This window comes from Lepisma saccharinum, chromosome 1 (assembly GCF_977018435.1).
Source record: "Lepisma saccharinum chromosome 1, izLepSacc3.1, whole genome shotgun sequence".
In the NCBI taxonomy this organism is placed as follows: Eukaryota; Metazoa; Arthropoda; class Insecta; order Zygentoma; family Lepismatidae; genus Lepisma; species Lepisma saccharinum.
The window spans coordinates 95,690,634-95,704,975 of NC_139229.1; the positions used below are offsets into that span (position 1 = coordinate 95,690,634).

The 14,342-nt window shown below is 37.8% G+C and overlaps 1 protein-coding gene across 1 annotated transcript in view; it reads left to right on the forward strand.

The window, feature by feature from the left end:
• The first annotated feature begins 1,067 nt into the window (after positions 1–1,067).
• Positions 1,068–14,342, forward strand: part of LOC145984390 (uncharacterized) — a 121,166-nt gene continuing 107,891 nt past the window's right edge. The window contains exons 1-3 of the mRNA XM_083118054.1: positions 1,068–4,125; positions 5,209–5,292; positions 12,722–12,993. Coding sequence (XP_082974180.1) covers positions 1,200–4,125; positions 5,209–5,292; positions 12,722–12,993 — 3,282 coding nt within the window. The 5' untranslated portion in view covers positions 1,068–1,199. The remainder of the gene's footprint in view (positions 4,126–5,208; positions 5,293–12,721; positions 12,994–14,342) is intronic.

Here is a 14,342-nt window from a genome sequence, read left to right on the forward strand (position 1 = left end):
GTAGCTAGTATGTTCGCACCGGAGAATTGTCAAATAATCGTGTACTGATTTTAGTTCTTAATAAGTGTTTGTTTTTATTGTTGTTGGTATCAGCTGATCAGTATAACATTTTGCAGTGTAAATAGGTTTCACTTTATAAGCATTACATTAATACTGAATGATTTTAGCTAGTTTGTACAATGACCTTGCAGGGTATTTGATAGGGTTTCATTAATAAAAAAACCATTACATTACATTAATGATCTTTCTTAGAGATTTTTCTGCTCCCTAAGAAATATATATGCTATTCATATGGTAAGTTTTTTTTTTGCATGGATTAGTTTCATTTCTAGGATTTTTTATCATTGCACACCGAGAGGTCAATAATGATCCTTCTTTCAGAAGAATATGTGTATATGTACAAACAACTCGATAGTTGTAATTGTAATTATTAGCATAAGTGGAACATCAATTTGAATGAACGACATTTTTTAAATAAGGCACAACAACAAATGCTTCTACCCTCCTTTAAAAGAAATGGTAGAAGTTCGACAAGGCAAGTGTAGGGGGTGCCGAAATTTATTCTCATCCCGGGCACAGAAATCTCTAGCTACGGCTCTGAGGATGAGTGATAATATGATGATGAAGGGGCACTCACACCCATTCCCAAGCTGCAATTCAAACCCAGTACCCTTGGAAAGGGGGGGGGGGGCAGAATCAAAAAGTTTTCTATCCCATAAAAATATCATCCAGGACTATTTTGCTAAATCACTCTTAAATTTGCGAAATAATAGAAAATATTTATTATTTTGCTTCTCAGAACCAAGATGGTTAACAAAAGTACCACCAAGTTGTTAATTTTAATAAACCTGTAATTATTTGGGGGGGGGAGGACGAGGAGTGCCTCCCTTGCCCCTGCCATGTTATGCCTAAGCATAGTGCATGGAACCCCAATATCATCAATGATGTTACTTTAATCTGACCTGCAAGATTGAGATTTTCACTCCTTACAAGCTCTCTTTTTTTGTTGTTATTCTAGGATGAAACAGCATATTTAATAAATATAATTCTTATCATTACAGAAATATACATATTCAAATTTGAAGGAGTGAAAAACATGATTTTTGTAACTTGGAACTTAGTGCAGATGAAATGAAATACTTTAGAAACATGTGACGTAGCAGCTGAGGAAGATACCTTTAAGAAGTTTAAAGAAACATATGCATCTTGAGGGCCTGAAATTTGCAATCAAGATGGGCTCTCCCAAAGAAGTAAAGCTAGATTTAAAAGATCGCTTGCAATCACTGGCTCGAAGAGATTCACCATTTGTAGTTTCTGAATTGACCTCTGCCAAAGAACTTGAGGATTTGTTTAGAAAAACTTTCACCTCTTATGGGATGGTTCTTGTAATGAAAATTTTAGCTAAAGTTTGTGAAGCAGATTCTGATATCAATGTATTTACTATCCTCACTAATGCATGCTACACTGGTTTTGTGAAACAGATAGAGAAATTGGTCTCATCTTTAGATGAATCAGAAAAATACAGAGTAAAAACCAGCATAAGTAATGTTCCAGAATTTGTTAATAATACTCTGCTGTTTTGTAAAACTGTCAAGAAGCATTTTCCAGAGACATATTTGGTAGTATTGAGAAATATTGATTGCATTTGCACAGTGGCAATGAAAGGAAAGCCTTTAAGTGATTTTTTTGACAACGTTTTACAACTACAGCCATCAGGACAGAATAAGGCAAGCACAAGCTTGGGACAGCATGCCAGGAAAAGGAATTCAGTGCTAGAGGGGGAAACAACTGTTAGTAATTTGTTAGACAATGCTCCAAAGATACAACCATCAGAACAGAATAAAACAAGGGAAAGCTTCAGGCAGCCTTTCAGGGAAATACCTGAAACATCTGGACTTAATTTGTTAGATGATGCTTCAGAGGTAAAACCATCAGAACAGAATAGGATAAGGGAAAGGTTCAGTATGCGAGCCAGAAAAATACCCGAGATATCTGGACTTAACCACTTAGATGATACTTCATGGGTACAATCATCAGAACAGAAAATAAGTGTAAGCATGAGTCTAAAAGAAAAAATAAACTCACTGTTCATGAGGGAAACACCTGTAAACAGTTTTTCAGACAATACTTCAAAAGCACAACCATCAGAACAGAATAAGACAAGTGTAAGCTTGAAACATGCCAAGGAAACACCTTCAGTGGTAAGGAGAGCAACGTCTGTAAGTAAATTGCTTGGCAATTCTTCAGTGCTACAACCATTTGACCAGAATACAAGTGAAAGTTCGAGATTGCAAACCAGAGAAAGATATTCAAAAACTGAATTGCCCCCAAATAACTTCAGAGAAATTGAAATATTTCCTACACTTGAAGAAATATTATCATTGAAATCACCATTCATAAGGCCAATTAAAGTTAAAGGTTCATATGAAAATCTGGAACATTATTTAGATATTCATTTTCGTTTGCTGAGGGAAGATTTTATCCGACCTTTAAGAGAAGGAGTACGTGCATTTATGGATCAAGATTGTCAGAGTTGTACAGAAAATAGAACTACAAACAATGTTAAGATTTTCAAAGGTGTCAAATTTCTCCAGCCAAGAAATGTGTATTTTAGACTAGGCTATGCTGTGCTCTTTGATCCTAAAAGAAAACTAAAAGACATGGAGTGGGAGACAACAAAAAGACTTATTAGCGGAAGTTTGTTATTGTTCACCCATGATAATTTCAAGACAATTATTTTGGGTACTGTTATGGATAGAAGTCTTGGTGATATCAGAGGAGGCGTAATTGTAGTTGAATTACATGGATCAGTGCACCCTAAAGATCTGAATCATGAATTCATAATGGTTGAGACAAGTGTCCATTTTGGATCATACAGGTATGCACTAGCTGCACTTCAGAATATCAATGTACGCAGGTTCCCCATGGAACGCTATATAGTTGAAGTACAATGTGAAGTGAAGCCCCCAAAATATTTACTTCGAAAACTAGCCCCAGTTTACCAGATTCATGGTTCCAATGTTCAAGTTTTTGACCTTCCCAGATGGCCTAGTGCAGAAAAGCTTGGAATCGATGTTTCACAATATAAAGCTCTTCAAAGTGCACTGACAAAAGAGTTTGTAGTCATCCAAGGGCCCCCAGGCACAGGAAAGACATTTCTGGCAGAGATGGTGACACAGGCTTTGTTGGCAAATGTGTCAGAGTTTCCAATTCTGATTATTTGTTACACGAATCATGCCTTGGATCAGTTCCTTGAAAAACTGATTAAGTCCCCTATAAACCTGTCCCAAAACCATGCCTTGGATCTGTTCCTCAAAAAACCGATTGAGTCCCTTACAAGCCTGATTCGTGTTGGTGGGCAGTGCCAAAGTGATGCTCTAGAAGAATACAATTTAAAGGCAAATAGAAGGGTATACAGAAAAAACAATCACCAAGTTCAGGAATGGATAAGATCCTCTGAATTCCCTGAATGTGCTGAAACATTGAAGGATACACAGATGCTCTTGAAAGCAATACATGGTAATCATGGAATTGTTTCTTTGAAAATACTGAAGAGGTACAATGTAACCAGTCATTTGTATGGCATTTGCTCTGTAGCTAATTGGTTGTATGATGGAAGTGAGTCTATACCAAAGTATATAAAGCAAGGGTTTGATCGCCATCAAGATAAATTGCCTTCTGACTATTTCGACATATCACTTGATGAATTAGCAAAGAATATAACCAACTTGGAAAGACAATTAAAACACACATCTAATAAACGTGTAGCTAGTGAACTACAGAAGAAAATTGACACTTTGCATCACGTTGCCAAATACTTCAAACAGAAACTTTCTGAATATGTAAACATTGTATCAAGTCATAAATGCATGGCAACATATCCATTGGACACCCCACAAGGTAAGAAATGGCAGATCTACAGTTCATGGATTGAAATTCTGAAGAACAAATTGGAAGAAAAACTCAAGGAACAGCAAAGGGAGTATCAAATGAAATTGGATACTTATACACATGAAATGGATTTGGAAGATTTCCAAATTTTGAAGAACTGCAAAATTATTGGGATGACCACCACCAGAGCAGCAAGGGATCTGTCAATACTGCAAAAATTGCAACCCAAAATCGGTGAGTATTTACTTCATATATAAAGATAGTTTTTTTTCTTATATTATAAAAATAGCAAGCAGTAGCAATTTTATATAGAGTACCACATAAACAGAGGGAATAAAATGATTTATCCCCCTCATTACTGCAGTCCACAAATTTTCTAAAAATATATATATGTGTAGAACAGATGGAGAAAATATAAACCAACCAAACATGGGAGCAATAAAGCCTCCTCCCTTCTACAACAATAATATTATTAATTTCAAAATAAACAAAACAATAATTTTTTTCCTGTTTTCATGAAAATCAGTTAAGCAACATATTTTTCAGAAAGTAGAAGTTCTCTTTCTATTAGATTTTACAATTTTCAAAATTATTTTGAAAATTTTCCAAAAGATGATTACAAGTTGTTATTGAAAGGCCATATTTTGATTTTGTCTTTCTCTAAATTAACATGGCTATTTATTCATCAGAAAAGTTTACGGAACTATCAGTTTCTGATCCTAACATATATTTATTCTCAACAAACCTTTCCTATGCCCTTAGAGAGTTCTTGTTTTAAGTCCACTTTATACAAGGATGTCTAATCAGGACTGGGCCTACAGTTTAAAGTGTGATCCAAACCACTATGTGCCTCCACCAGGTATCAAACCCAGGACCTCTTGATTACAAGGTGACAATGTTACCACTACACCATTGGAGAGGCATATATATTTTACTTTTAACAATTCCTGCAACCAGTAGATTGGTTGAAAAGACATTCTCTGCTTTGAAGAAGAAAAATAATCACTTGGATTCAAATAAAATTTGTAATGAAAGAATAAGGTGGGGGAGGGATGCTTACTTTTAAATTCAGTTGGTTTGAAATTCTAAATCAAACAATTTTAATCTGTTTAGTATTGATTTTTCCTAATGTAGCAGAATCTAGTACTTGAACTTAGCCTCAAACCAGTTCATTTGTCTATTTGCATTTCTTTCGTAATTTTTATACTGTACATTTTGCTCCTTCTTCATTTCTATAACATTATATACATTATCATTGAATGAAGTGTTCATGCTTAAAATGACAATGCACTTATATATTCTGTTGCTGTTCTGCAGTTATCGTTGAGGAGGCAGCAGAAGTCTTAGAGTCAAATATTGTGGCATCATTAACTTCTCATTGTGAACATTTGATATTAATTGGTAAGTTAAATATTGTCTAGGAAAACCACTTTGTGAACTGTAAAAATATTTAATACATGTTGCATGTTCAATTTTACAATTTCGAAATGAAATGTGCACTATAAGAAAAAAGATAGACCTTGTAGAAGAATGCCAGGTGAAAGTGACAGTTGAACGAAACAAGGTCACTATTGGATGAAAGAGTTTTACAGAAATGAATATAATCATATGAATTGTACTCTAAAATATGCTCCTTAGAATGGTTCTGGTCTCAGACATCTAAGCTTTATATTTTCAGAGATACTCATGAGTGCATTATGGAATCTAAATGAAAAATGAACTATTTGCCTTGATGAGAAGAAGCCCACAATATCTAAACCAAAGTTAAACATTTTTGGTATTTGTACTACAGATATATAAGTAAATTCATACACAAACACACAGAAAAAAATGACTGAGTCCAGTGCTGGACCACTGCATATGGATTGACCTTACTACTTTTTTAAAAATATGTAATAAAGACAGCACTGCAAACATTCACTAGAATCCTTTTGAAGCTATCTCTAAAAACTTAAGTCATGTAAAATGTGAATTGATTTAAGTAACTGAGGAGAACAGCAAAAGTGCATTTCAATACCATAGTTTTCTGTAAGGAGCATAACAGTCAGAAATTGAAGGTTATTTCAAGCATCAAAACAAACTTTAAAAAAGTCAGACCAAGCTTTTAAAAAGTGAGAATTTTTAAAGAGTAATATAGTCAATAAATTTATGTTTTTCTACACACATACATGATTATGAAATGGCTAACAATACAACTCTCTTGATACTATGTTGTTCATAGTTTTTTAAATAATTTTGACAATTTACCCATGTGTCAATGATGCACATAGCATGTGTTTTGATTTGTAATGTGAAGTACAAGACATACATCATCTCCACATTTAATATTGCTCTAGGTGATTCCATTATTAGTACACATTTCTGCCAAAAAAAAAAAATAGATTCATTTTAAAGTGTGAGGGACAGTCATGGTGATTGTGAAGAAAGAGAAAGGGAGAATGGAGTCACAAACATCCCTCACACCTTGAGTGCATGTGTGAGTGCAATATTTGCTTGTCGACATTTCAATAGGTTTTGTGAACCAGTATATATTAAGGTTATGTTACTATTCACTACAGAATGCACCACAGAAATTTGTAGTGCCTGTGTAATCCTTTGCAATAGTCAACAAGGTAATGTTACCACAACGTTAGCCCCTAACATACCTAACGTTGTTACAACGTTGAATGTATGTTGATACAACGTTGCGAAAATGTTGTGTCAACGTTTAAGGGGCATTTATTTCAACGTTGCTGCAAGGTTGGTTGACAGCGTTGTCGCAACATATACTGAACATTATGTAGCAACGTTAGGTATGTAAGGGGTTAAGGTTGCCACAACTTTTTTTGCAACATTACCTTGCTGCCTGTGTAATTTACGAATATAACAATGCACACTTAAAATATTGTTATTTCACATGGTAAGCTATTAGCAATCTTGCCACATTTTTGTATATACTACATGTTTGCAACGCCACAGTTTCTCTTTACATATTATAGAAACTTTTCCTGCTCCACCAAAATAGACAATTGTAAGTCTTTTGCATGAATTAACAAATCTCTAACTACACCTGGTAATAGGTTTCTTTTAAAGCTTTTTTTTTTTTTTTTTTTTTTCCTCCTCGTTTTCCATTTAGAAGGCTACACCTTCTCTTTGGTAAGTGAATTGTTTCCATAAATGTTTTCCCTTGCAAGGTGATGGTCTAAGTGTTTTCAGTAATGAAGTGGTACATATTTACTTATTCTGAGGGTAGTTCACTTAGATCTTATTTATGCAGTAGTGGGAAAATTACTTCAGTTAGGAAAGTAATAATTTGCTATGGTGCGGCATGTGTTGGATATATCACGTGCCGTAGTTCCGGAGGATGATGGATATTATACAGCTGGTAGTCAGGATGCTGTGGATCTATCAGGAAGGTGTACATGGTTAAGAGATGCTGTAATGGTGTGCAGTGGTATGTGGGAAGGCAGTCGTGTAGAGCATCTTCGTACATTGTGCTAAGAAGTTGTGGATGGTGCGAGTTCATTCGACCAGTTATATATTTGTGACGGATGGCTTCGATGTGGGTTGTGATTTCGGGAAAGGTTATTCGCTCGTACAGTAGTCGTGTAGGACTTGGTAGGACTACTCTGAAGGCCAAACGAAGAGCATGTCTTTCCAGAACTTGTAGTTTGTGATAGAATGAGTCTGGGGCTGATATCCATGCAGTGTGGCCGTAAGTAATTGCTGGTCGAAGGAAAGCCTTGTAGGTATGTAGGACAACCTGGGAGTTGAGTCCCCAGGATGTTCCAATTAGCCGTTTGAGCAAGCTCAGACGATTTGTAGCTTTTTGGACGATGTTGAGCAATTGAGGTTTCCAGGTTAGCTTGGAGTCAAATATGACTCCCAGGTATTTTGCAGTGGTGGCAGGCAGAATTGGAGTTCCCCGTATTTTGATGTTTAATAATGTTGGGTTCCTTTGGATCTTCGAGCGACAGCCTGTCTGCAGAAACACCAATGCTTGTGTTTTGAGAGCATTAATTGTGAGACGCCATGTGTCACACCATCTTTGGAAGGAGTTTATAGCTGGTTGGAGAGTTTTGTTTATAGCTTGGATGGTTGAACAACAGGCGAGAAATGCGGTGTCGTCAGCGAATTGGTAGATAGAAACTTGTGGGGGTTTTGGCATATCGGCAACGTATAGTATGTAGAGTAATGGTGATAAAGCAGCACCCTGTGGAACGCCAGAGTAAGGGAAAATGGGGTATGACATTGCTCCATTTACAGTGACATAGGCGACCCTATTTGTTAGGAAGCTGTGTACTAATCTGACATAGGAAAGCGGTAGGTGGAATTTATGGAGCTTGTAGATGAGTCCAGTATGCCATACTTTGTCAAATGCTTTCTCCAGGTCGAATAGTACTAGCCAGGATGGTTTGGATGTGTTGAAATGATTTGTGATGCGAGTCGTTAGTTTTAATAAATTATCAAGGACACTGTGTTGAGGTCTAAAGCCTGCTTGGTGCGACGGAAGTAAACTGTGTGCTTGTAAGTGCATGTGTATGCGTCGAACAATGATGCGTTCGAATATTTTGCTAAAGGTTGATGTGAGCTGAATAGGTCGATAGTTTGTTGGGTTGGTACTATCTTTGTTTGGTTTTGGGAACATTAGAACCTTTGAAATCTTCCAGTCTGTCGGGTAGTGTCCTGTGCGGAGGATAAAATTGTAGATAATGGCCAGAAAGGACAGCAATGCAAGCGGGGCCTGTTTAATCAATACGTATGTGATATTGTCCAATCCGGGAGCAGTGTTTCTCTTCCTACGCACAGTATTGATAATATCGTCTGTTGTGATAGGAACAGTTAGAGAATTTGTAGGATCAATAGTGTGCGTATTACTGGGTTGCAGTTGCCTGTTATTGGGGTTTGTGACTCTGTCAATTTTGGTCTGGAGGCGGAGATTTGGGGCTAGTTGTGGTGTTGGAATGAAAGTGTCTTGCAAGACATTTGCGAAGGCATAAGCTTTTTCAGTGTCTGTGTTTAGAGCTGCGTCCTTGATTGTTATCGGATAAGGAGTACGACTGGATTGTCCAGTGAGCACCTTGAAACGTTTCCAGTATTTGGTGGGATGGCTTTCGTCACTCAATTGGTTGCACGTTTCAATCCATCGACGTTGTTTATAAGCTTTTATATAGTTATGAACTGTACGCAGCCATTGACGGTGTAAGTTAAGGGATTCGGGATTTCTGGTCTGGAGGTAGTCCCTGTATGCTCGTCGTGATGCTGTGATTAGGTGAAGATATTGCGGAGGTAGCTTTGGTTTGTAAATATTGAGAGTCGTCGTAGGTATGTTAGTGGTTGCCGCACTGGTAATCTGAGCAGTAAGATGTTCCACCGCCGTATCGAGTTCCTCTGAATTGTTTGGTTCTGGATGCGGGTGAGAAAAAGCATTCTGTAGCTTTTCACTATATGCCTCCCAGTTCGCTTTGTTGTAACACCAGATTTTTCGAGGTTGTATTGTACTGCTCGTATTGCGGTTACTAAGATTTAAGGTAATTTTCACTGGGTCATGGTCACTGCCGATGGAATCCAGCACAGATATGTTCAAGCAGGCACTTAGAGATGTTGATGTTATAACAACGTCAGGGGTAGTGTTACTTATGGGACGTGTGGCTCTGGGCAGTACATGGAATTCTGCTGTAGTGTTTTGGTCCAGAAATTGTAAAAAGTTTGTTTTGTCTTGCATGGTTCGACTATGATAATTGATGTCCGCTGCTATGATATAATGTTTGCTAAGGGTTTGGATATGTTGAAAGAATTGGTATGGAATAGTTTCCCCTGGTCTTACATAGATGGTAGCAAATGTAACGACCCGGGATGGAAAGTAGATGGTACTAGCAGTGTGTTCTGGCAAGTGGAAGTGTGGTGGGAAGGTAACTGTTCGATATGGTAATTTTCTATCTACTCCAATTGCTGTGCTGCCGTTTACTCTTAAGCCCGGCGGACCATCGTGGCGTAAGATGTTGTATGGTGGAATATGACAGATCATTTTTGGAGCAAGATAGGTTTCGTTTAGCGCAAAGCAGTGAACAGATTCTTCCAAAAGCAGGTGTTGCAATAAAGCTTTTCGTTTAGAAACAGATCGGATATTTAAAAATAGAAAATTATACATATTCCGTACTGCCATATTCAAAACCTTAAACCGCAGTTTCCAAGTGGGATATGTGGAAATGCACATGAGGACCAGAGTATGTTGCATGGAGTTGCAAGTTGAAAATTGTTTTTGCAGATGCCGTTACTTGGGTTAATATGTGCGTTCTTAAAAATGGGTGCACATTTTGGAGAGTCAGGGTGAAGAAACGTATTAGATCTTCCACTGTTACTGGATGTCGTAGTGAATTGTCAGGTTCTGTAGCAGTGTCATTGGTGCGCAGGGGAACTGTTAGATCAGGGTGTTCAGGTATTGCATCTGGCTTGGCTTTGCATTTGTAACTGTATGTAGGATGGTTTTACGTACATGTGACACATTTTGGTGCAGCAGTTTGGTTTTGACATTCTCTGGTTGAATGGGGTCCTGAACAGTATCCGCATTTATCTCGGTTTGGACATGCAGCGGTAGTGTGCTTGTTATACTGTTGGCATTTTTCGCACCGCAATGGAAGAGGTTGTTGAGAACGGGATGGTTCAACTTTGTACCTGCGTCTGTATATGTATGCTCCACTGTGTAGTAGGGTGTCTACAGCATTTTGTGAGTCTGTTAGGACCCGCACCATGTATGTGGGTCCGTTGTTATTGCGAATACGGATACATTTGCGGATTTGTACACCTTCGCATTCCAGTTCCTCAAAAATCTCTTCGTCTGTTAGACTAGGTTCTACACCCCTGATGACAACTGATAGTAGTGGGGATTTATGTGGTGGTGGTGGTTGTTTTTGAATGGAAGCATTTAGTGTTTGGATGTTTGCTTTGGCTCCATAGATTTCAAAAGAAGCTTTGTTTCTAATTAGTTTTGCAAAGTCTGGATCTGGTGATTTCAATATGATGCCATTACGGGTGAACAGTATTTGTGCAATTTGTGCCCTTGGTACATACTTAGATGTTTGTTGGAACACATGTTTTGCTGTATTGAATTTGGTGTCGTAATTGGTGAGCAGGAAGTTGTATAAGCTGTTATCCTGTTGTTTGGAGTTTAGTTGGGTTGCATGAGCTGTATTTCCTGTATCTCGTTTAATTGGTGATCTAGATCGTTGACGTTGAGGTAGAGGTAATCCTTCATAGGAATTGCGACGTCGGTGTTTTGTGGAATAGCTGGACGTTTGCATTGGATCATTGGTACTTCGTGAATCGAGCATCGTCTCGGAGTTTGGACCATCCGTCCGTTTAGTACCTCCGGTGAAGGTTTTCACCCCTTCTCGCTGTCGTAGCAGCGTTGCAGGAAGACCATGATGCATATCAGAAGACCACAACCGTGAGTTGTTTATATGATCCAATAGAACAAACGCAAATCCTATGGGAAAAGAGGCACAAACTCAAACCAACTGACAACTCAATCCAAAGAAGCGAATCCAAATTCCAAACTAATTGTAGAGCCCAAGACAAAAGAAGAGGAAGGATGAAGGTAGTAAGGGAAAACAGTTTCAAAAAATAGTGCAAGTCGTATGTCTGCTCCACTCAACGTGTTCAACCAAAAAGGTTCCTCGCAATCACCTAACCACCGTATAGGCACAATTGGTACCGTTTGTCCGTTCCAGACTTACGGCTTCCACCTGGAATAATTGGCCCACGATGCGTGACACAAGAGAGACCGACTTACGATTACCTATACCTTGATCGCTTTTAAAGCACTTAGCTCCTGGTTATATAGTCTGGGATAAAAATATTTATCATGGGAGTTTCACTTGTATTCAACATATTTCATTTTCTGATCTTCCTTACAACTTCAATATTCACACATCTTTCGAAGGATAATAAAACACATTTTTTCACTAATTACAATTGAAGATATCCTTATTTATGTTATTAAAAGTTATGTTTGTTTTGCATTTGAGTCGCACTGCCATCTAGTGTACGCTGTAGGAAATATAAGGTTTGGTGGTCAGTGCACATACAAATTCAGATTAAACAAAACACTCCGATCTGACGCTTGTGGCGCTCATGGTGGTAACCATCCAAACTAAAGTGTAAAAGGTAAAGTAAAAGGTAAAGTGCTCCCCTGTGCATAGCACCACTCCATGAAGATGTATAGGGGGTGTGGGGGTAACGCCCCACACTTTCTTGATCCGGTCGTGAGGGGGGGTGATGTGATCAGCATCACGCCCCTGACCGCCTTTACCCCCCAGGGTTTCCCCCAGGTACCCATGTTATTCGATGCTGGGTGGGCGCCGGGGCCGCTTCCATCGTTAGAAAAGTTCCCGGATTTGAACCGGCCGGGGATCGAACCCGGGACCTTGAGCGTGGTAGTCAGACACGTTACCGACTGAGCCACTGCGGCCACCCAAACTAAAGTGTATTCAGTGGAATGTTTTTTTTTTTTGTAACGTTGATGCAACGTTATCACAATGTTGTTCCCCTACATACAACATTCATCATAAATACAACATACATACAACGTTGTGGCAACGTTATCACAACGTTGTTCCCCTACATACAACATTCATCATAAATACAACATACATACAACGTTGTGGCAACGTTAGTGTGTTGACTGTAATGTAGTGTCTTGATGATAATAAGTTGTTAGTCAATAATTTGACAATTATGAATTAAATCCACTTAAGATCATGAAATTGATGAGTACAGGGAAAAAGAAGAAATTTTGCATCAAATTACACTTTTAGAAAAGAAACATTTTTCTCCTTTATTTTTCATGTAGGAGATCACAAGCAACTTCGACCATCTTCAGCTGTCTATGAACTGGCAACAAGATTCCATCTAGACATTTCTCTGTTTGAGAGAATGGTGGAGAATGGCATGGATTGTAATCAGTTGCAATTTCAACATCGCATGCGACCAGAGATTGCATCACTCATTGTTCCTGCAATTTACCCATCACTGAAGAATCACCCGGCTGTTCTGAAATATAAAGATGTGGTTGGCATTGCAAAAAACTTGTATTTTGTCACTCATAATTTTTCTGAAGAACTGGTAAGTTCAATATTTATTTAAGTCATACATCATATTCTGAATTGTAATGGGAATATAAAAGAGTATAACACTAATATTAGTGTTTATTAGAAGAAAGAATCATTTATGTTCTAAAATGGATGTGAAGTTGTGAACTCTTTTGTATTGAGTGTGTTGTTAGTGTGACAACAATGAGGAAAAGAGATTGTGAAAGACTAGTCTATAGGCATTTGAGATGATGATTTGTTGGAGAATGGAAAAATCAAGTGGATTGGTAGATTGCGAACAACTAATTAAAGAAAGGAGTCAAATTTTAAAAGTGATAGAAGGAACTGGGTAGGACATATCAAGGACACTGAAGGATTGGTTTGGTCTGGATCCCACAATTTCATTGGCAGATTTCATGCTTTTATGGAGAAATGGACTTCAGGTGTGACTAAGCTGGAGCCCCAGGTACTTGCTGGCATTTTTCCTTTCTCAGGCATTGGCTATGTTTTTTTTTACTCTTCTTCCCAGTAATTGGTGAGTTCCTGAGATGAAGTGAAAGGGGAAACTAGTGAAATCAATCCTCTTATCACTCCCTATAGGTGATAGACTGTACTACCTGAAATCACGACATTCAACCTTTTCAATGGCCAGTGGGTTGGAGGCACTGGCGGTTTCAGGATTCGTGAACAAGGGGTATGATAAACAAACCACACACCCCCCCTCCTACTATAATAAATTCTTTTTAGCAATTTTATATGTAGTGTCTGTATGACGATTTTTTTATGTTTAATAATGCAGTATAATTAACGTAAGAACCTTTAGGAATATACAGCACTAGTAAAAACGATCCCATATTATACAGGCATATTTCTATAGGCTTCTAATGAAACTATTAATATTTCATAATTAAATAATATAATTAATGCCTCTATATTGTTAATGTCTTTTATATTTGTTATAATAAAACCTAGTACATGATACGATACAATATTTTTTTCAATATGTGTTCCGAAAGACGAAAGTTAACTTATGATCGATCATTGATTTCTGTCCTCCTTTACAAAATATTACCATCCACCTTACACTCTAAGCAGAGGTGCCAGTGCCCTAAGGTATATTTAATTTTCCTCTATTTGTACTGAAATGTTTGTGCATGTTGAAAATGCCAAGGTTAACAGTCGAGTTTACGAATGAAGCCTACGAGGGCCGTACGATCTGAATCTATGAATGCAATGCGAGATATTAACATTTCTGCACAAGTTTTGTTCAAACAAACATCAACAGTAATTCCTCGAGTCGATCTTGTGTCATGGTGGTTCTTATTTTTGATTTCACCTAAGTCAACTTCGAGAAACTTCTCTCTACGCTGGCTGTCGAAATTG